The sequence below is a fragment of the Podarcis melisellensis genome (genome assembly GCF_964234715.1).
Source record: "Podarcis melisellensis genome assembly, chromosome: 3".
Taxonomy (NCBI): Eukaryota; Metazoa; Chordata; class Lepidosauria; order Squamata; family Lacertidae; genus Podarcis; species Podarcis melisellensis.
The window spans coordinates 34,417,616-34,438,841 of record NC_138530.1 but is presented as its reverse complement, the minus strand read 5'-3'; the positions used below and the strand labels follow the sequence as shown (position 1 = coordinate 34,438,841).

Below are 21,226 nucleotides of genomic sequence, written 5' to 3'. Positions count from 1 at the left end.
AGTCATGTCTTCAGCTGTGCAGGAGCTAAAGATCAGGCACTCATTAAGATTTCACTGTACAGCTAATTTACAGTACCCTGGTATACATGTCTACTGAGAAGTACATCACTTCGAGTTTAATGGGGTTTACTCTAAGGTACAGGATGGCAGCCTGGGCTTTGATTTAGTGTTGGCATTGAGGAATAAAGGGTTATTGTGCCTTTAACGGTATGTGTCAGGCAGAAATTCAACAGACCAAACCTTTTCTAGTATAGAAATACAATTTTGGGAAAAGCTTTACCCTGACAGTGCTCTCTAATTTTGTGTTCTGCCATCCTCCCCTCCCCCAAGCAGCCTTGCGCTGTGACACACTCACTTGGCTCCCAAAGCATGTTCTCAAAATTCATAATGTTCCCACTGGTCCACAAAGGTTGGCAACCTCTGATCTATATTGGAATAGCAAATAAGTTTCATACATGTGGGCAAAGGGGCGGGGAGGCAAAGCCTTGCACCCATATGTCCCTTATGTTTAAAATGTATATCTGACTAATTCTGTCCTCAAAGGCACCCAGGGAGCTTAAAAGATAACAAAAAAAAAACCACACATAAAGAAGTAATAAGTAAGAGAACAAAAAGTTACAATTAAAGTGGTTAGCCTTTGCTTCTCAAGGGTTTTCTGGAAGAGAGAAGCATTTTGCTTGTACTGTATCAGAAAGGATGCCAGGGAAGGGACCAGCTGAGCCACCCTTGGGAGGCTGTTCTGTAATCTGAGGGCAATAAAAGAAACAGTACTGGGATTGCCTAAGCGAGCCTATGGTTGCAGAACATGAAACAGGGACTTGGGTGATGACCTGCGTACCTGGACAGGTACACACTTGGCAGCAGGTGGTTCTTCATGTATCAACTTGCCTGGAAACCAGTTGGGAGTCACTGTGATGGATAGCCTTAGTCTGACCTCTGCATTGAGTTGCCTGCAACGAGATAAAGTGTCTAATAAATGTTAATAAAAATATCAACAATAATTCTAGACCAACTGCAGTTTCCAAATGGTCTTCAAAGGTAGCACCAATATTATATTATATGACAGGTTCATAGTAACATATTTTTTCCATTAGAACAATATTTTAAGGAGCCAATACATCTTCCGGACTACCGTAAGTTGTGGGAGACTTTTAAGTATAGAATTTATGTATACAAGTTGTCTTACAGAAAGTGCTTTAGATAATGCTAATAGTTTAGCCTCACCATGGACTTGCATTGCAACTGAATGCAGTCACTGTGTATAGACTTTTCTTTGCTATTGTGGTACTTAAGCTATTTCCTTACTTGTCTGCTTGTTTTAGGGGATATAATTTTTAATGCCTACTATCCAGAACTGCCTCCTGACTTCATCTTTGGAGAGGATGCTGAATTCCTTCCTGATCCCTCAGCTTTACATGTGAGTACATCTCTAGTGTTTTGTGTGCTGTCATTTATACAGACACCTACTTGGCTGCTTATCCGTGGCCCTCAAGCTCTGGAATGACGTGTGTTCACCCACCTTCATATTGGCAAGCCTTGCCTGTGCTGGCAGGCATTTGGTGGTGGGGCTAAGTTGCTTATTTATTGCTCTAATTGTTGTTAGTGGATTCTTTGTATTATAATGTGTTCTGTATTTTTAACTGCATTTTGTTAATGATGTGGTTGAATTATTATAATTATAATTAATAAGTACCTTCAGCTATTGGTTGCAGCAGCGGGCTGAAAACGCACAAAACCAATTAAAAAAAGTCGAACTGAAATTTGCAAACCCAACAAAGATTTTCAGTCTTGCATTTTCGCTGCTCCCTTTATACATGTACATTCTTTTATTATCCTAATGTAAATTAGATTTTGCCTAACTTTCGTGAATCAGGGTGCTGTCAATAGTTGGTCATTTTTTCTATAGCATACCAATTGAATAATTGTGGTAACTGTTAGTTTTCGTAGAGAATACATTACAGTTAGCTAAAAACTGCAATCCTGGAGAGAGACTTCCATTGCCTGACAGAGTTGTGACATCTGCTGAAAAAGTTTGCATATTCCTCTGGGTTTTCAATACTTCTACCTTTTTTTAAAAAAGAAATCTGCTGCCACATGGCCCTTAAAGTGATCACATTGTAATCTTTCCTTTTCTGATGAGTTATCTGTTTTTCCTGCTACTGTTATTGAGCTGGACTTCCACTGTCACTTTTCTGCTTTTCATGATCAATCCATTTTTCATTTTTGTGGACCGCAACATTCTTGCCTTGAGACAGCAGGCCTTTCAAGGATAAGAAGGGTTTAGTTCTTATATGGGTAGGATATTGTAATGGGGAACTCTGAGGAACGCTTTCCACATAACCATCTCTTGCAATCCCGGGAGTGGAGTCGTAGAGACCAAAGGCATGGAACAGTATTCATTCGGGAAGATTAGAAGTAGAGGCCATGGGAGACATTTCTTCTGATGTCTTTAGCCCTCTCATTGTAACATGCCTTGCTGTGGGCCTAATAATAGGTTAGACTTCCCTCTAATAAACATTGTATAGGTTTTAAGAAGGGCTAATTCTATAGTACAGAAAGTACTATTTGTGAGGGTGAGGTTCTGTATTCATACCTTGAAGCATGGACGTGAAGTGAAGGTGTACTCCAGGTTTCGTCATGTTAGGCAACACTCTGAAAGCTGAAGATTTAAGTGTGTTGTAATAAGGATAGGCATGCTTTCAGGAAGGGAGGATGCAATAATCAAGTATGCTGGATGGATAGCCCTTCAAAAAAAAAAAGGGGATGTCATTGTCTAAGGTGGTAAACAGATCACGCCTCCCTTGAGGAACTATTTTTGTTGCACTATGTTTATATTAATACATTTATATAAATGCAGTAGCTTTATCCATATATAGTAGTGCAAAGCAAGGGGTAACTAGCATGTGGCTCTCCAGATGTTGGACTCCAACTCCCATCAGCCCCAGGAAGCATGACCAATGGTCAAGGAGGGGAATTCTAATCCAGCAATATCTGGAGGGCTGTAGTTTAGCCGCCCTATGCTAAGCCACAGTTTGTGTATGCAGCCAATGTTGAAGCTTAGCTAGGAGGCAGTGAGTCTCCTAGAAGCACATTTTGCAAGTTGAAAAGAAGTATCTTTCTAATTCCTGCCTTTTAATTTCATTTTTAAATGAGAAATCATTTAAATTAGCAATTCTGTGCCCTTTAGGTTCTAATTATTGGACCATAAGAATTTTTCCAGAGAGAAAGTAACTGCTTGCGAATGTGCAAGTAAAACATGTAATTTGTCTGATTAGTGCATGTCATTTAGGAAATAATTAGCTGTAGTTAATCCCCTTTAAAATATATATTTTTTCAGTTTGTAACTTCTGTTCTACTTGGAACAGAAATATCTTTCTTAGGGGGGTTCCTTTTTGTTTTTATTTTTCCTCTATATAGCAATACAGTTTGCCTTGATTTTTGACATTTTATAATTGGAAAAGGAAACCAATAATATGTTGTATTGGGATAGAAATTGTAAAACTTTTCTCATCTACACTTTCATCCAAAGTCTGCTTACTTAGAGGCAAGCTGATTTATAGGCGGCGACCATTTTGCGCTGGGGTTCTGTTCCTGGCCCCTGCGAGCATCTATAGAGAGCCCATCTTCTGGGTCCAAAAGGAGCCAGGCCAATTGGTGGTCGCTCATCAATTGAGCATGCAGAAAATAGTTGCCATCTGTATGTGAATAGCAATTACTTTTAAATATAAGTTTGGTTGATCAAGTCTATTTCGGACTATGAAAACAAGAAATACTAGCCAACTGTTGGTTGTGTACACTTAAGGGGACACACTGCATGGTTACAATTTGAATATTAAATAATTTGTAGTATATTCAGAGCTACTTTCATACATTACACAGAGACTCTGAGACTGCAGAAAAGAGCAACTAAAAGGATCAGTGAGCTGGAGTAATTCTCTATGAGGAAGGGGACTTATTTGGGGGGGAGGTTAGAGGACGTGTTAGAGGTGCATAAAAACTATGGCTGGTGCGGAGACACTGAATACAGATACAATTTTCTCCCTCTTTCATAATAGTAGAACCCAGGATTGTCCAGTGAAGCTGAATGAAGCGAAATTCAGGAAGGGCAAAAAAGGGTGCTATTTCACACAGAGCTTTTCAGTACAGAATTTGCTTCCACAGGATGTAGTTACGGCTGCCAACTTGAACAGGAGGTTAGACCAATTCATGAAGAATATGGCTATCAGTGGCTACTAGTCAGGACTGAATACTATTTTCAGACTCAGAGGCAGTATGTTTTTGAATACCAGTTCCTGGAGAACATAAGCAGCAGAGTACTGTTGAGCTCATGTCCTGCTTGTGGGCATTCCATAGGCATCTGTTTGGCTGCTATTGGGAACAAAATGCTGGACCAGATGGGCTTTTGGTGTGATCCAGCAGAGCTGCTCTTATGTTCTTATTGACAAAGGGTTGGCCTATTCTAATTCCCCTGCCTACTACAGGTGTTTGCAAACACCTGTCTGTAACTTTCACATTTTTACATTTCAGGTGTATGTTTAAATATTTTAAGTGTGTGCCTAAAGCTGTAACATATAAACGGATTCTGATACTTCCCGTTAAGTGGACACTTTGGATATAAGTGGAAACAAATGCTTGTGGCTGAGAAGGTGATTAAATAGATGGAGAATGGAACAGTTATCAGATAAATATTAGTATTTTTCTGTTGGTTTATGACCATTGGTACATATCAAAACTGCTTCAGAATAAAATGTTTTCGATAGACCTTTTATAGCAAATCTCTTTTGCTTACATGTTGAACTTGTACAGTGTTTGCAATTAATCCGTGAAGAAAGGCTCTGCATAAATTTAATCTTATTAACTGCTATCAAGGGCTTGATTCTTGTGTTTCCTGACATTTATTTCCTTGACAATTATTGCACTTAATTCTATACTCCCTAAAAAAACACACACAAAAAAAGTGCACCAACTGAAGATCTTGCTGTTTTCTGTAGTACAGCCAGAAAAAACAGTAGCAAGCTGTCTTCTTCAAAGTCACGTTCCTGGAAGATATTCCGGCAACCTGGATGCTTTAAGCACATTCTTAAGAAAAACAAGTTCCATTTAATTAAGAAATGATTTGCTTATTCTCTTAATGACAGGAACAAATTGCATCTTATGCAGATTGTTCCTGGTTTTAGAAAGAGATCATACCACATGTATGGGAAAGATGTCTTACAGGCACACAAGCTCCATCCTGACAAGCATTGTCTTGACAGTTCAGATCTAGACTTCTAATGGCTGGTTAAATACCCTATGAGCCAAAACTAGCTGATTGAAATGGGTGGTCGCTAAGCATGTTGAGATGGCAGGCAGCAGTTCTGCTGAAGTCAGTTGTTGTAGGGCTGCAACTATGTGTCATCCGCCATGGTAGCAATAAGCAATATTGGTTGCTTCCTTTTAGAAATGGAGTACTGTTCTCTCACTATGATTGAGCTGCAATAATTTCTAAGTATTCAGTTTTCCTTTTCTTGCCCTGAGTGGTTTTTAAAAAGTGGAGGCTAGAGGGGATGCACTTCAGTATGCTTTCCAAAGCCATAGGAGTGGGCTGGAAATCAAAATAAATAAAATACCCAGTAGCATGTTTGTTTGTTTTTTGTCTGTATAAGATGGATGATGCAACTTGTCATTGCATATGTGAACTTATCTGCTGTGTATTTGGTGTGGTTAATTGTTTCTAACCAATTTGAATTAGCCTGATCCTCTATTCCCTTTTCCCCTTTCCTTTTCTATGAAGAAACCCTTTCTGGGACCCCACATTTAAATTCTTCCCTGGTCTCCTTGCTGGCCCTAGTAGGACCAACTTGGCCAGTAAGCCTTTGTGATCATTTGATGTCTACTGATTGGGTCCCCCCCCCAAAAAAAAATGACCCCTGAATTTTTGAATTTCATTGAGATTGTTTCTGCATTTTATGCTGTTTTAAAGTCGCATTTTAATAAATGTTTTATACTTGCTGTTAGCTGCCCTGAGCCTGGTTTTTAAACCACGAAGGGTGGGGTATAAATAAAAAATAAAAAAATGCCATACGGGCTCTCATGTAATCTGAAACATTCCAAAGTGCACATGGTTAGAAAGTCCTGTTGAGTTCATTGTGTTACTTCCAGGTAATTCTGCTGAGGAACACGCATATATAGGAACATTAATAAATAAAATAAGTAGTATCTGGAAACCTGGGGCGTGATATAGCCAAAGCAGCTGAGCACTTTTAAGCCTCCTTGAAGGTATGAAGAAGCGTATGTTGAACGCTCTTCGCTTGAAATTACTAGGATTTGAAAGTGCTTGACATCTTTGGCTGTATTGTGCACATAATATTTTGGTTGATGTTAGAATCATAGAGTTGGAAGGGTCCTCAAATATAATCTAGTCCAACCCTCTGCCTGTTCAGGGCAAAGGTACAGTTGCTCAGCTCAGTAAATATTTCTATATTTATACCAAAAATCCTTCTTTGCCTAACATAGGGCTCGTCCACAGTTCCCTTTTGCCTTACACGCATTCTAGGCACAGCTCCGTCTTTTCCCACTCTATGTCCCACTATTGTCCCCAGGAAAACTTGCTCTTTAATGCTGAATCAAAACAAACAGCAATTAGAGTCTTCCACGGAATGCCTTTTGCTCCCATTCGCTGGTAAAGAGTGGGTTTTCTGATCCCGACTGCAGTCAACTGTTGTATTAATAGAACCAAAAGAGAGAGATACTCAGTGTAACCCCTAGTTAGTTAACAGGTATATTAAGAAGTAGGTGATTAAAATCAATTATTTTCAGAAAACAATATTGTATGCATGCATATGAGGAGTTAATGGCATAAATCCTAGAACTCAAGGGATAGCTCAAATGGCCTCAATTTCTTCTAGAGGCAAATAAAGCACACAGCAACTATAAAAGGCATGTGAGGACTCTTAAATATGACTATAGAGCAGAAGAGAGGTTGTCAGTACAGTGCGTGATTGTGTGTTGCAGCTCCCACAAGTGCGAGAACCAAGCAACATTTCCTTCTGACTTTTCTTCATGGTCTCATGCAACAGCAAACCCAATGGTAGGCTGCTTCCCATGCCAGAATATTTTCTGTTTCATAGAACACATGCCTGTAGTAAAATATTGGTGGTGTGGCAATATTTGATTGGCAACCCACAGTAAAAAATGTATTAAATGCAATTAATCGGAACAGCATTAAAATAGCATTCCAAATCTAAAATTGCTGTACTCTTCCATAGAAATGTTATATAGTTTTATGAATTAAGACTTGCCACTATACACTTTCTCGCTTGCTGTATGTTTATATAAGGCAGAAATTACACTGATGTTTTCCAACCTTAATGGTTTTTAATTCATCAGTATATTGGCCTCGGTCCAGTATATCTGAAGGAGCGTCTCCACCCCCATCGTTCTACCCAGACCCAGGTCCAGCTCCGAGGGCCTTCTGGCGGTTCCCTCACTGCGAGAAGCCAAGTTGCAGGGAACCAGGCAGAGTGCCTTCTCGGTAGTGGCACCCGCCCTGTGGAACGCCCTCCCACCAGATGTCAAAGAGAACAACAACTACCAGATTTTTAGAAGACATCTGAAGGCAGCCCTGTTTAGGGAAGCTTTTAATGTTTGATGCATTACTGTATTTTAATATTTTGTCAGAAGTCACCCAGAGTGGCTGGGGAAGCCCAGCCAGATGGGCGGGGTATAAATAAATTATTATTATTATTATTGTATCTAACTAACCAAGTCAACGTAATATCTGTTACATCACCCACAGCAGCTCTTAAAGAGTCAGTGTGGTGTCGTAGTTAAGAGTGTTGGACTAGAACCTGGGAGACCAGGGCTCCAATCCCTGCACAACCATGAAATTCACTGGGTGACCTTGGACCAGTCACTGCCTTTTCAGCCTGACCTACCTCATATGGTTGTTCTTGGAATTAAATGAAAGGGAGGAAAACCATGTATGCCGCCCTGAGCTCCTTGGAGGAAAAGGTGGGATAGAAAACCAGTCATTCAACTTGCAGTAAGAAAATCCTTGCTGCTCTCCTCTGCTGAGAGGGTGGATTATCCATTGAAACATACCACGTTTAAGGGGACATGTTCAGTGGAGGAGAGGCCAAGCTAATACAAACAGGAACTGAGTAGAAAAGCAAACTGTCTCTTGTGCACTGTGGATTTTCAAGGGGATATTTACTGAGACCTTTTGTGGTAAGGTTACCAAACGTCCCCGTTTCCTGGGGACAGTCCCTGGATTTATACATCAGTCCCCATACAAAATCCATTGAAGTTGAAAAGTATCCCCTGATTCATTGAAAAAAATCTGGTAACCTTATTTTGTGGGCACCATGGGAGGGACTGGTGGACACACTGACACTTGTCAGGTGCCATGTTGGCGACCTCCATTGTATAACATCAAAGGAGGATACAGTCTTTTGTGACTGTGATGCCTAGCTTCCTTTTTTTTTTTTTTTTAAGGAAATGGAAGTCTGGTGAAACATAGCTAACTAAAGTTTTACCCAACTCGTGGTTTTACTCCTTTTTTTAATATTAGCGTATGAATTCAAGAGATGGATTGCTTCCTGGAATCTTACCCACTTGAAAGCATTTGGTAAAGGCAGAAAAACTGTCTTCAGTCATACTGCCCTAGAATGTGCCAGGAAAGAAGGTAGTCATCTGCAGGATGCTTCTGCCAGTGTGTGTTGCCATATCTGTGGTACTGCACAATCAGCTATACCGTATTTCTCTGTGTTGAAGATCTGGAAACTGTGCTAACCTGTATCTGGTACCATTGCTTTTCTCATCTTGCTGGAATAATGATGCTGGCACAAATGTTTCTCGTTGCAGTTTGTACCTTACTTTGGTTCCTGATGCAGAACATTAGTATAAGTAACCGAGGTTACACTTCTAAGGGTGGGTTTTATGTGAGTGTGGTCAGGAGAGTGTGTGTGGCTCTTTGGCCAGACATAGTATAGTGTGACTTTTGTGTGCAGATTGGGCAAAAAAAGTTTATTAAGAGGCTATAAGAACTGACAACATGAAGAAATGGTTCTCCCAGTGTTATGTTTTCCTTCTGACCGCTGTTCTGATTTCATAGAATCATAGAGTTGGAAGAGACCACAAGGGCCATCGAGTCCAACCCCCTGCCAAGCAGGAAACACCATCAGAGCACTCCTGACATATGGTTGTCAAGCCTCTGCTTAAAGACCTCCAAAGAAGGAGACTCCACCACACTCCTTGGCAGCAAATTCCACTGTCGAACAGCTCTTACTGTCAGGAAGTTCTTCCTAATGTTTAGGTGGAATCTTCTTTCTTGTAGTTTGGATCCATTGCTCCGTGTCCGCTTCTCTGGAGCAGCAGAAAACAACCTTTCTCCCTCCTCTATGTGACATCCTTTTATATAGTTGAACATGGCTATATCACCCCTTAACTTCCTCTTCTCCAGGCTAAACATGCCCAGCTCCCTTAGCCGTTCCTCATAAGGCATCGTTTCCAGGCCTTTGACCATTTTCGTTGCCCTCCTCTGGACACGTTCCAGTTTGTCAGTGTCCTTCTTGAACTGTGGTGCCCAGAACTGGACACAGCACTCCAGATGAGGTCTGACCAGAGCAGAATACAGTGGCACTATTACTTCCCTTGATCTAGATGCTATACTCCTATTAATGCAGCCCAGAATTGCATTGGCTTTTTTAGCTGCCGCGTCACACTATTGGCTCATGTCAAGTTTGTGGTCAACCAAGACTCCTAGATCCTTTTCACATGTACTGCTCTCCAGCCAGGTGTCACCCATCTTGTATTTGTGCCTCTCATTTTTTTTGCCCAAGTGCAATACTTTACATTTCTCCCTGTTAAAATTCATCTTGTTTGTTTTGGCCCAGTTCTCTAATCTGTCAAGGTCGTTTTGAAGTGTGATCCTGTCCTCTGGGGTGTTAGCCACCCCTCCCAGTTTGGTGTCATCTGCAAATTTGATCAGGATGCCCTTGAGTCCATCATCCAAGTCGTTGATAAAGAATGTTGAATAAGACCAGGCCCAAGACAGAACCCTGTGGCACCCCACTAGTCACTCTTCTCCAGGATGAAGAGGAACCATTGATGAGCACCCTTTGGGTTCGGTCAGTCAGCCAGTTAATAATCCACTGAGTGGTAGCATAGTCAAGACCGCATTTTACCAGCTTCTTTACAAGAATATCATGGGGCACCTTGTCAAATGCCTTGCTGAAATCAAGGTAGGCTACATCCACTGCGTTCCCTTCATCTACTTTGACAAAAACAAATTAGTTATATGTAATGGCTAGGATCCAAAATATTCGGGGCCAAAAAATGTGCACAAGTTTGGTTGTCTGTAGTGGGGAGGGGATAGTACAAATAAAGTGAGTGCATTCCTGCTCCTCCGCCCTAGATTTACAGGAGCTCATTGAAAGTCATCTCCCTACTGCCTGCCGTGTTTATTCTTTAACTTTCTGTTTTGCAGCTGATCACAAATCTCTTGATAAGCTGGTAGTTCTAAATGACCGTTTTAAGAACAGGGTTGTTTTGTTTAAATCAAAGCCAATTAAATCAACATGAAAAAGACAGAAGAAAATTGTTTTAAATCATGTGTTTCCTGAAGAAATTTGCATTTGGTTCCTATAACAATTTGAACTGATTGGTTTGCAGCAGCAGCATGGAGCCGTTCTGTTTCCTGGTGGCATAAGCAGAACCTTTAGCCATGCAGCCCACATGACTCTTGTGCCACAAAACTGTGTCATTTTAGATAAGGGAAACAATTGTGAAATTAACAGATCATTGGCTTGTCTCTCTTTCTGTATAGAAAGAGATGATAAGACTATCTTAATTGTCCAGAACGCTACAGAAACAAGGCTTGGTGGTTTGCCCAGTAATGCTTGGCCTTCATCTTTATACATACACCCACCGATGTTTGTTCTTTTTATATGGAAAAGCAATTTTTAAATTAATACATTTCAGATTATAAAAGCAGACTTCGACATTTCAAGTTCTGACTTCAGTTAAAACCAGGATATATTTTTTTCAAAGAGACACTTAACTTAAATGTTTAAAATATAGGAGTCTGACATAAAATAAAGATTCTCATTGATTCCCCCCCAACTTTGATTCTTATGTGTTTGTACTTCATTATCAGATTCAACATCATTTTCGTTTATCCTCCAAGTAATTTTTCTCTTATGACTTACTTTAAAAAAAATATAGTTAATGTTGGAACAAAACCGCTATCTTGTGAGATGATTTTTATGTCTAAAACTGATGTGTTAGGGTGAAGCTATTTGAAAGCTCTGTTCTGATGCAATATTGTTCAGCTTGACAAGAATAACCCTGCTGTCAGAACAAGAACAAATGACGGCTTCCTCTTTCTGCTCCCCCCCCCCTAAATGTTTGTTAGTTGTTTTAAAAAAGCATATATGGGTGTGATTTTCTGTCTCATTAGTGCTTGGGAAAAATACTCCACTCCAGTGTGGGACAGTTATTAAAACGTTGGTCATTTCCTTTAACACAATACTAGTGATGCAACACAATAGAAAAAAGTGGGGGGAGAAGGCATTCCCATTTCTCATTAAAATGATGTCAGCCCCTACTGGCACATTCCATCCTTCAACTTTCTGGGAAAGCTGTTTGCTTAAAGGCTTGTGGAAAGGAAATAGCAACTATGCAGAACATGTCTGCTTGCTTGATTTCTGACCTTGTGATGCAAGATTGATTTCCTACATGATATGCTGTGGGCTTAGCTGACAAAATCTGATAAAAGTGAACTTTCTGATCAGTTGATCTGTACAACACCTCAATAGCCATTGCACCTAATTACCAGTTCTTAAATCACAGTGTGTGGCAAGGATCACAGGCCTTCTCACACTGAAAGATTCCAGACATCTCCTCTACTTAATGTGTAACTGAAAAATAGCCTTGGTGCCTACTTACTCATGTTGATTGCCTGTTCCCCATACTTTCCTCCCCTCTCCTATGTTCTCCCCTTCTAATAAAATTTATATTTGTAAGCACTTCTAAGCAAGGACATGTCCTCTTTTCACTCTGCAAAGTGCCATGTGCATTACACTATAGTAGTAGTAGCAGCAGCAACAGTAGTGATAATAATAATAATAATAATAATAATAATAATAATAATAATAATAATAATAATATGTTGTATTCAATGGAGTGCTAAGGAGATTGTACCATTAGCTCAAGTGTTCCTACTTGCCTGACAGAACAATCTCTCATGTGATTTCCACACACACACTTCTGGAGGATTTTTCAACTCTTTGAAGCAGATTTGGGAAATATATATGGGAGTGGCAGAAGTGAGAAGTCCCTTTGCAATAGTAGGAATCTTTGTGCTGGCCTCCGCTAATGCAACAAGTTACTGTATTTTTCGTTCTATAGGACGCACATTTTCCCCTCCAAAAATTAAGGGGAAATGTGTGTGCGTCCTATAAAGCGAATGCAGGCTGCGCCGCTAAGCCCAAAGCCAGAACAGGAAGACGGAACACTGCGGAGCGCTCTGTCCCGCTGCTCTAGCTTGGGGATGGCTGCGCGCACAGCCTCTCCAGGGCAACGGGGTGCCTTCACCCCGCTGTCCTGCAGAAGCTAGCAAGGCTGTTCCCAAGCCAGAACAGCGAGACGGAGGGCTCCGTCTCGCTGCTCTAGCTTGGGGATGGCTGCGCGCACAGCCTCTCCAGGGCAGCGGGGCGCTGCGCTCCAAAGGCTTCAGGGATCTTTGAGGCTGGCGGTGGGGGAAAGCAGCGCTTCCCCCCACCGCCAGCCCCACAAGCTCTGGTGAATGTACCTTGAACGCACCTTGTTTTAGAGGGTGAGAACAAGAAAAAAAAATTTCCCCTGTTCTCCCCCTCCTATAATCCGGTGCGTCCAATGGAGCGAAAAATACGGTACTATAGTTGAACACGGCCCAGCGTTTGTCTAGAGTTCATCTTCTTCCTGGGTGATACTGAAGGCACAATTTCTCCAGCTTTCCATAAAATCACACTGTCACACTGTCGATAGAACCTAATTCTACTTTATCTTTTAAACATTTAGGCTTATATTTTATTTTTGTCCTTGAGTCCTTCCTATCTTTGGAAGATTGAATAAACTCTAGTTTCTGCCATAAATTCAATGCTCCTTGTCCAGGGCCTTATAGGAGACAGTGGAGCAAAGATCACTTTATTTCTCTGAATTTCTAATGCTGAAAGTAAATTACTCCCTTTAGTATAATGTCACTTCAGGTTCTTCCTAACATAGTTTATCTTTAATATCATAGCCTCAGTTAGGTAGAGAGAGAGAAATCTTTTTAATCTGTCTTGTATTCTCCCTAAGTTTTCATTTTAGCAGGCATTTGACTTGAGCTTCTAACTGAACTGCTCCCATGCTCTTTTAAGCAGGTGAAATGACCTACAGCTTGGTCTAACTCGAAACCTTTCCTTGGTCAGGCAGTGTAAAAGCAACAACAGTCATACCTTGTGTTGCGTTAGGTTCATGTTGTGTCTTTTTGGCTTGTGAACGCGGCATGCACAGAAGCGTTCTGCATGATTCACATATGTGCAGAAGCGCTGTATCACGCTCCACGCTTGTGCAGAAGCACCGCTCTAGTTTCAGAGTTTTTGGGGTGCGAACGGCACCCCAGAATGGATTGTGTCCATAACTAGAGGTACCACTGTATACAGGTATACAGTATACAGTGGTACCTTGGGTTAAGAATTTAATTTGTTCTGGAGGTCCCTTCTTAACCTGAAACTGTTCTTAACCTGAGGTACCACTTTAGCTAATGGGGCCTCCCACTGCCGCTGCGCTGCCGCCATGCAATTTCTGTTCTCATCCTGAAGCAAAGTTCTTAACCCGAGGTACCATTTCTGGGTTAGCAGAGTCTGTAACCTGAAGTGTCTGTAACCCGGGGTACCACTGTATTAGTATTCCTGTTTTCATGAATTAACTTGGTCATTGTCTCAATTCATTACACAGAACTTGGCCTCATGGAATCCCTCAAACCCAGAATGCCTGCTGCTTGTTATAAAAGAACTTGTTCAACAATATCACCAGTTCCAGTGCAGCAGACTACGTGAGAGCTCTCGCCTCATGTTTGAATATCAAACATTACTTGAAGAACCTCAGTATGGAGAAAACATGGAAATTTATGCTGGCAAAAAGAACAACTGGGTAAGTGGTTGTAAGTCTACTAGCAAAATAATATAGAAATCCTTTCTTCATGGGTACTGTAACCATTGATTTGGAAAGGTTATTTGTGCTAGGTGTGTGGCTCTTAAAGTATGTGAGGTGTCCTCAGTTTACCTTCCTTGTCCTCAGCCTACCTTCCTTGACCTCAATTTACCGTATTGCTGTCTACTCCCTCTTTTGTTCTTTAACTCTGTTGCTCTGCTAATTTAGAGGCAAACAGATGTAGAGAAAAGGATTGCAGCAGTTACTGGCAGGCAACCATTTTCAGGAGGATGGGGTCGAAGTGTTCCCCCCCCCCCATGAAGTGACTTTTTATGAAAACAAATTACTGACTGGGCTGCAGTTTGTACAGTGCTGTCTGATGTACATCCTTCAGAGTTTTTCTTTTTATGTTTACTGTTCATAGATGGGTGTTGAAATAACATAGCAAAGAATACAAATGCTTCAACTCAGTTTAGCCTGTCTCTGCAAAAAGTATTATCAGATAATGATGAGTATAATGTGGAAGGTCCAGCTCAATAATATATGATCTGCTCTCCAAATATTGTTGAACTGCAGTTCCCTCTATCCCTGACCAGTGGTCATGTTTGCTAGGGCTGATGGGAGTTGTCTTTATTTGGGCCTTTTGCTGTGTGAATTTCTTGCCTCCTGCTGCATTTTTCTGCACTGCTGCTTTGTTGCTGACTTTTTGTTTTTGTTTTTAAATGTAATTGTTTTAACTGTGACATATTTGCCCTTGGACTATCTGATGATGGGAGAGAGCTTACAGTATCAATCAAATAAATAAATAAAAACCATTTGGAGGGCACCTAGTCTAATATAATTACAGTGGTACCTCAGTTTAAGAACAGCCCTGTTTACGAACAATTCGGTTTACGAACTCTGCAAAACCGGAAGTAGTGCCCCAGTTTGCAAACTTTACCTTGGTCTGTAACGGAAGCCAAACGGTGGAAGAGCACCAGCAGCGGGAGGCCTCATGAGGGAAAGCGTGCCTCAGTTTAAGAACGGTTTTGGTTTAAGAACGGACTTCCAGAATGGATTAAGTTCGTAAACCGAGGTACCACTGTATTTGTTGTCATAAGGGTGTTCCGAGTACCTTTCCTTCCCTGTTGTGATAAGACACGTTTGTTACTACTTACTAAACTATAAATATATCCTTGGCTTCATTCATGGCTAGAGTGAGCTCTCTAAATTGTTAGGAAAGCATTAGGAAACTTCCAAAAAGTTTGATGTACGATTCTGGCTCTTGCTTCTGCTGTACAGTGATATTGCTCAGCATAGGTCTCACTATTTTTTCTTCACTTGACAGACTGGTGAATTGTCAGCTCGTTTCCTTCTGAAATTGCCGGTGGACTTCAGCAACATCCCCACTTACCTTCTCAAGGTAATGATTCACCACGGTGTTAGCTAGCCTGTTATTCTGTGGAATAATCTGAATTGATGAGACATTCGGCATTCAAATTATTCTAATCTGCTTGGAACAAGTGATAGTCTAGCATTTTAAAATATGTTTTTAATTTGTGCATGGGGGCACTGCTACTAGAATGATTTTGGATAATACTGATGATTGGACTCAGATTCCAATGTGATTAGTGACTATCTGCAGCCACACTTTAAAATTCATTCTACATTCATTTCTGGTCCCTGCTGTCTACTTTGGCATACTTTCCCAAAGAAGAAATGAAATGAGTTTAATTACCAGAGTGAGCATACAGTCTTTTTAAAATTTACAAACAGGCCTTTACTAGTTTTCAGCGTGACACCTAATATCTGACTAGACTTAAAATCAGAAAAGTCTGGTTAAGCCTTTGAAATTTAGTCATTGCATCAGCAAGCCAACTGAGGGGGAGGTGCCCATAGGAACTTTCCTATCGTTATTACAGCTCAAGCTACTGAATTAGAGCCAAGGAAATTGCCTCTGTTCACTTTTAAATATATCCTTAAGTAAACAGGGAGTGAATATACATAATTTAGATAATTACCAAACTTATGCTTGACAACTCTGCAGAGCTAGAGAAACAGTGGGAATTTGCATGAAGGAATATAAAACACAGTATGACTGTCAAAAGGACTGGTTCACATGTAACACTGAACCATGGTTAAGCACTACATAGACAAGCAACAGCAAAGGCAGTTGAATCATCAGGCCCACTCATCTCCCCACTGTGTGACCAGGAGGAGATTCTTCCCATTTCAAAGAATCTTAGCTTAGCATTAAGTGCAAAATGAAGTTGGCTTATGTAGGAAGTAGTCATCAGTTGTTGTAGGCCAGGTTCTGTAACATCTACGCTGAGATTTGAAACTGAAAATAAACACAGCCAAAAATCTGCTCCCAGACATGCAAGTGGGAGAAGGGGAAATCATTTGACTCTGAAGCTGTGCTTTGACTTGCTGAGGCTCATCCATGTGGGACTAAACCATGGCTTGGCATTGCGTGCAAATCAGCCCAAGAGCTTGAAGGAGAATTTATGAAAAAATACACTGGGTAGAATATGTTATATGGAAATGAGGAGATGCAACCAAAGATCAATAATTAAGTTGGAAGTAAAATTCCATGTTCACAGATTTAACAGTGCAATATCATATAAATGATGCTGCCCCCAATATCGGGCAAAACAAAAATGTCTTTACCTGGCACTGAGACGATGACAGGGTTGGTACCAGGTGAGCCTCTGGAGTGGGTCTGAAGAGAGCTCTTGAAGCCTTTTTAGTTTGCTTGGAAGCTTTTGTGGACTATTGGTAAACTGCATGCATGCTATCCTTTCAATGATGAAAGAAACAAGGGAAAGCTAGCCAAGTTTCACCATGTTTTGGACACATATTGTAATCTTCCAAGATTGGATTCCTGTCAGTGCTCATTTGACACTAAGTCTATAGTCCTCTACTGAGAGTAATCCCAGTTGAATTCAGTGTGGCTGACTTCTGAATAGATATGCATAGTTTTGAGCTCTAATTTATTTAATTTAAATCATTTCTGGCATCTCCAGCAAGTTCATTCTGTAGAATCTAAGTGATAGGAAATGTGTTTTGTTGAAACACAGATTGGAAGATACTAACGTTAAGCTGTTATCAGAAATCAGTGTTAGGAAATCAGATGGCAAAATATATATTTAGGAAATAATCTGGGGTATTGTACTGGGTAAGATGTAAATTCTTGACACTGAAAATGTTTCTGTTCACCTCCAGAATGAAATAATTAAGTGATAAGTATTATAGTCCAAACAACTCTTCACATTTATATGAATTGAGTTTATTGAGTGTGCAAACTGTGTTTCCAACTGAATAATGTGTGGGAGTGCATGTTTCATAATGAAAGCTCACGTTAATGGTCTTACAAATGTATGGGGTCAGTTCTAGAAGAGTACAGTGAATTAACTTCAATAATTTTTTCTATATGTACAAGGTACTTTTGCCACCTTACCTTACATTTTGTAGATACTAATTTTGGATGGTTTCACAAAGGGAAAATAACTCCTGGAAGGAGCTTTTTACTGTATTGTTTCTTCAGCAGTTGTAAAGGTCCAACAATTTAAAGAACCTTGGAAATTAAATATCTTCCCCCTGCTATTTCTTCTAAATTCTATTTATGCAGTCAGTACAACTGTAATTGCTGAGAACTGATTGGAACCATGCTGTCTGCAGTCCAACTCAAAGAAATATATGCAGCCTTATCAAATAAGTTATGCTTTTATGACTGCTGAAATGAATACCCAGAAGTGCAATAAAATTTTAATATATTTTTCTGCCTGAAATTAAATACTTGATTTACTGTTTGATTTACTGTAACTATTAATCTGAGGCTTATATAAGTTGGGAATTTTAAAGAGTCACCACTTTAATGTCTTGCAACATTATTGCTAAAGAACAATATGCTTACCATTTCCTCTTGGGTTTGGTTTATGGCGATTTGAAAGCCATATGTTGACGTTAGATGGTTTGGATCAACTCCTAAAACCTTTGAGTCCAAAAATCCTTGACACAGGGTGGCTGATGTTTGCTTCTGAAATCCTGTATTTTATGTTCTTATATCCATAAAGGACAAGCATCAGAGCACTTCAACACCATTTATTCAGTTTCTTACTATGGTGCCAGATTTTTAATCTGAATATTTGGGAGGGGGCGGTAAGGTTTTCAAACATTTTTGTTTATTTTATTTAAACGATTTATATACCTCTTAACTACAGTCATCTCTAAGCAATGCACAGAAAATACAATATGGAAAAGGTAAAAATCAGTTAAAACTATTTTTAAAAAACTATAAAAAGTGCAGCAGGGAGGAGGCCTCTCTCACCACAACTGGAAATTCCATAAATTTGGGCCCACAATACTGAAGGCATGGTTTATCTGGACCATGCATCCATGCTGCAGGGGAACCACCGTCTTGGCTGTCTCTTTTTTGCAAGGACAAGCAAACGCTTTGTGTAGCAGTGACAGTGGAACTGAAAAAGATATTGATGGTCAACTAGTCACAGATTTAACCTTGCTCTTTGCAGAGTGCTCAGAGTATTTGGCTGTTGGGAAACTAATTGGAACACAACACACAACATTGGGGTCCTGTTTTTTCTTCCCACTGCTCTCTATAGATAATTGGGTCAGGGTATTGGCCACTTTCCCAAAATCCTTTATTTCCCTGGTGATTAAAATAATTCAGAAATGGGAGTGACTCCTTGCACTCTCACCCGTAGTTCTTCAGTTGCTTTCACTCTCCCTAATGTTACAAATTGTTTAAGGCTGCCTTATTTAGGGGGCAAAGGAGCCGGAGGCAACAGGGGTGGAACAATCACTATTGGGCAGCCCCAAAAGTCTACATAAATCCAGGCATTTTTACAGTCATCTTCTATGCTGTGCACAATTCCAGTTTTTTATCACCCTTTCCCCCATGCTCCTCTCAATTCAGTTCAATCTTCTTCTTCTTCTTCTTCTTCTTCTTCTTCTTCTTCTTCTTCTTCTTCTTCTTCTTCCTCCTCCTCCTCCTCCTCCTCCTCCTCTTCCTCCTCCTCCTCCTCCTCCTCCTCGGCGATCACTCATAGCTGAGTAGGATTGTCTTCCACGGAAACGGTTTTAAGAGTGAGTCCATAAGTGACTGTGGAGGCCAATTCTGGATCTACACATCCTTTCACAGTGGGGACATAGGTTTCTGAGCAGGAGTTGATCATGGTGAAGATTTGCCAAACGAGCCTTCCTCTTAGCTCGTTTCTCCTTTTCACCCTGAGTGTGTGCTTCTTCAAAGTCCATGACACCGTTGGTAAAGGCTGTTCTCCAACTGGAGTGCTCGCAGGCCCGTGTTTCCCAGTCATCATTGCTTATGTTACTTCTTTTCCTTTTTTTTTTAGATTTGCCTTGAGAGTGTCTTTAAATCTACTTGGTGCTTTAACAGGAAACAAAAGCATTATATCTGTTGATTCTCCCTCTCAGCTATTTCTTGGTTTCTTTCCTTGAACTCTGCCCAACAGAGGGTAGGATCAGAACAAGGTAGTCAGACACACATGTAAGCTTGGTGGCCAGGTTGCGGAGCCTGGTGCCTAAGGCTTCGTTCCAAAAGATGCTCTGCTGTAGCCCCTGCCCTTTGTGGATTGTGTACATACTTGTCTGGTCTCCCTCTTCTCTTGATACTCACAGTGGCACTCAGTCGCAAAGGAAAAACATGCCCCTGACATGTAAAATGTCCTCAGTATCCAGTTAAAGGATGTTGGGTAGCAGGACTAGGAAAGTCTTCTACCTGAAATCTTGGAAAGCAGCTGCTCACTCCTTATTTGAGCACCTGCTTGGTATCCTAGAACTGCTACATCACAGGTGTCAGGCACAAGGCCCGCGGGCCGAATTCGGCCCGCGAGACCTCGTCATGTGGCCCGTGGAGCCTGGTCTATATATATCTGTGAGGGAAGCTTGGGCTGTGGCGTGCGCGCAGGGCGCCTCGGGTCCCTTCTGCACAGGCGCAGACCTCCCCCTCCTCCAGCTACCTAGCCGAGATTTATTTGACACGGCGAGGGCGGGGTTGGATATGGGAGGCTGCCGCTGCTGCTCTCAACTTCTTTTCGGGCTCGCCGGGGTGAAATAAGTCCCGGCGGGAGCGCAGCGCGCCTGCGCAAGGAGGAACACGGAGAAGGGCAGAGCCGGCTTCGCGCGCGTTGGGGAGAGGGAGACTGAGAGCGCGCTCGGGGCAGCGTGCTTTTGCTTTTCTTTTCTTTATTTATTTCTTTAGGCGCATTTCCGCGCTGCCCAATGAACAGCATCCTCTGCCTCTGGGGATTCGCGATTCAAAAGTAAATTCGATACATAAATAACGTCAGGCGCGGCTTCCGCAGGGTGCGTGTTGCAAAAATTTATATATGGAAAAAAAGCTGATAAGGAATTGGTTTATTTCATGCAATTTTTTCCTCAATGTTATTACAGGGTCCAGCCATCAGTTCCCGGCCTCCTCAAAGGTTTAGGGTAGGTAGCAAAGGGGAAAAAATCCAAACAAATGCTCGATTAAAATTTGGGGAATGAGAAAAATTAAAACCTGCACATCTTGTGTAACTTAAACACCAAGCCAAACAGGAAACAATTTTTATATTCATATATGTATTCAAATGAAATCAAGGTGTAGTGTTCCATGAACCAGAAGCTCTGCATTACTTAATCCGGCTGTTAAAGGTGTCATGGGCTTTGAAGACACTCAAACTTGAACCGGCCCTTTGAGGGTGACCAAACTGCTGATGCGGCCCCCGATGAATTTGAATTTGACACCCCTGTGCTACATGTATTGGTCACAATGTAGAGATCCCTTTTTTAAAAAGTCAATTCATACCCCTAACACAATACAAATGCCTTCATACTGACTGACTCCTTGATTCTGGATACTTGTGGCATTAAGGCTGTAACCCTCAGTCACTGAAACCAGAATAACTTGGGTCCCATATTTGATTGAAGTTGCTCTTTATGTTATGAATAATAGCTATATCTGATAGGCCAGAAATAAGTATGGAGAAATGGATAGATATAGCGTATTCACATATGTGCTTAACATGAGTTATATGTAGGCAGAGATAATTTACTGACATGGAAAGAG

The 21,226-nt window shown here is 41.0% G+C and overlaps 1 protein-coding gene across 1 annotated transcript in view; it reads left to right on the top strand.

Moving 5' to 3' along the window:
• Positions 1–21,226, top strand: part of BABAM2 (BRISC and BRCA1 A complex member 2) — a 127,711-nt gene that overhangs the window by 13,266 nt on the left and 93,219 nt on the right. Inside the window, exons 4-6 of the mRNA XM_081905417.1 lie at positions 1,323–1,417; positions 13,963–14,157; positions 15,485–15,559. Of these exons, the coding sequence (XP_081761543.1) occupies positions 1,323–1,417; positions 13,963–14,157; positions 15,485–15,559 (365 nt within the window). The remainder of the gene's footprint in view (positions 1–1,322; positions 1,418–13,962; positions 14,158–15,484; positions 15,560–21,226) is intronic.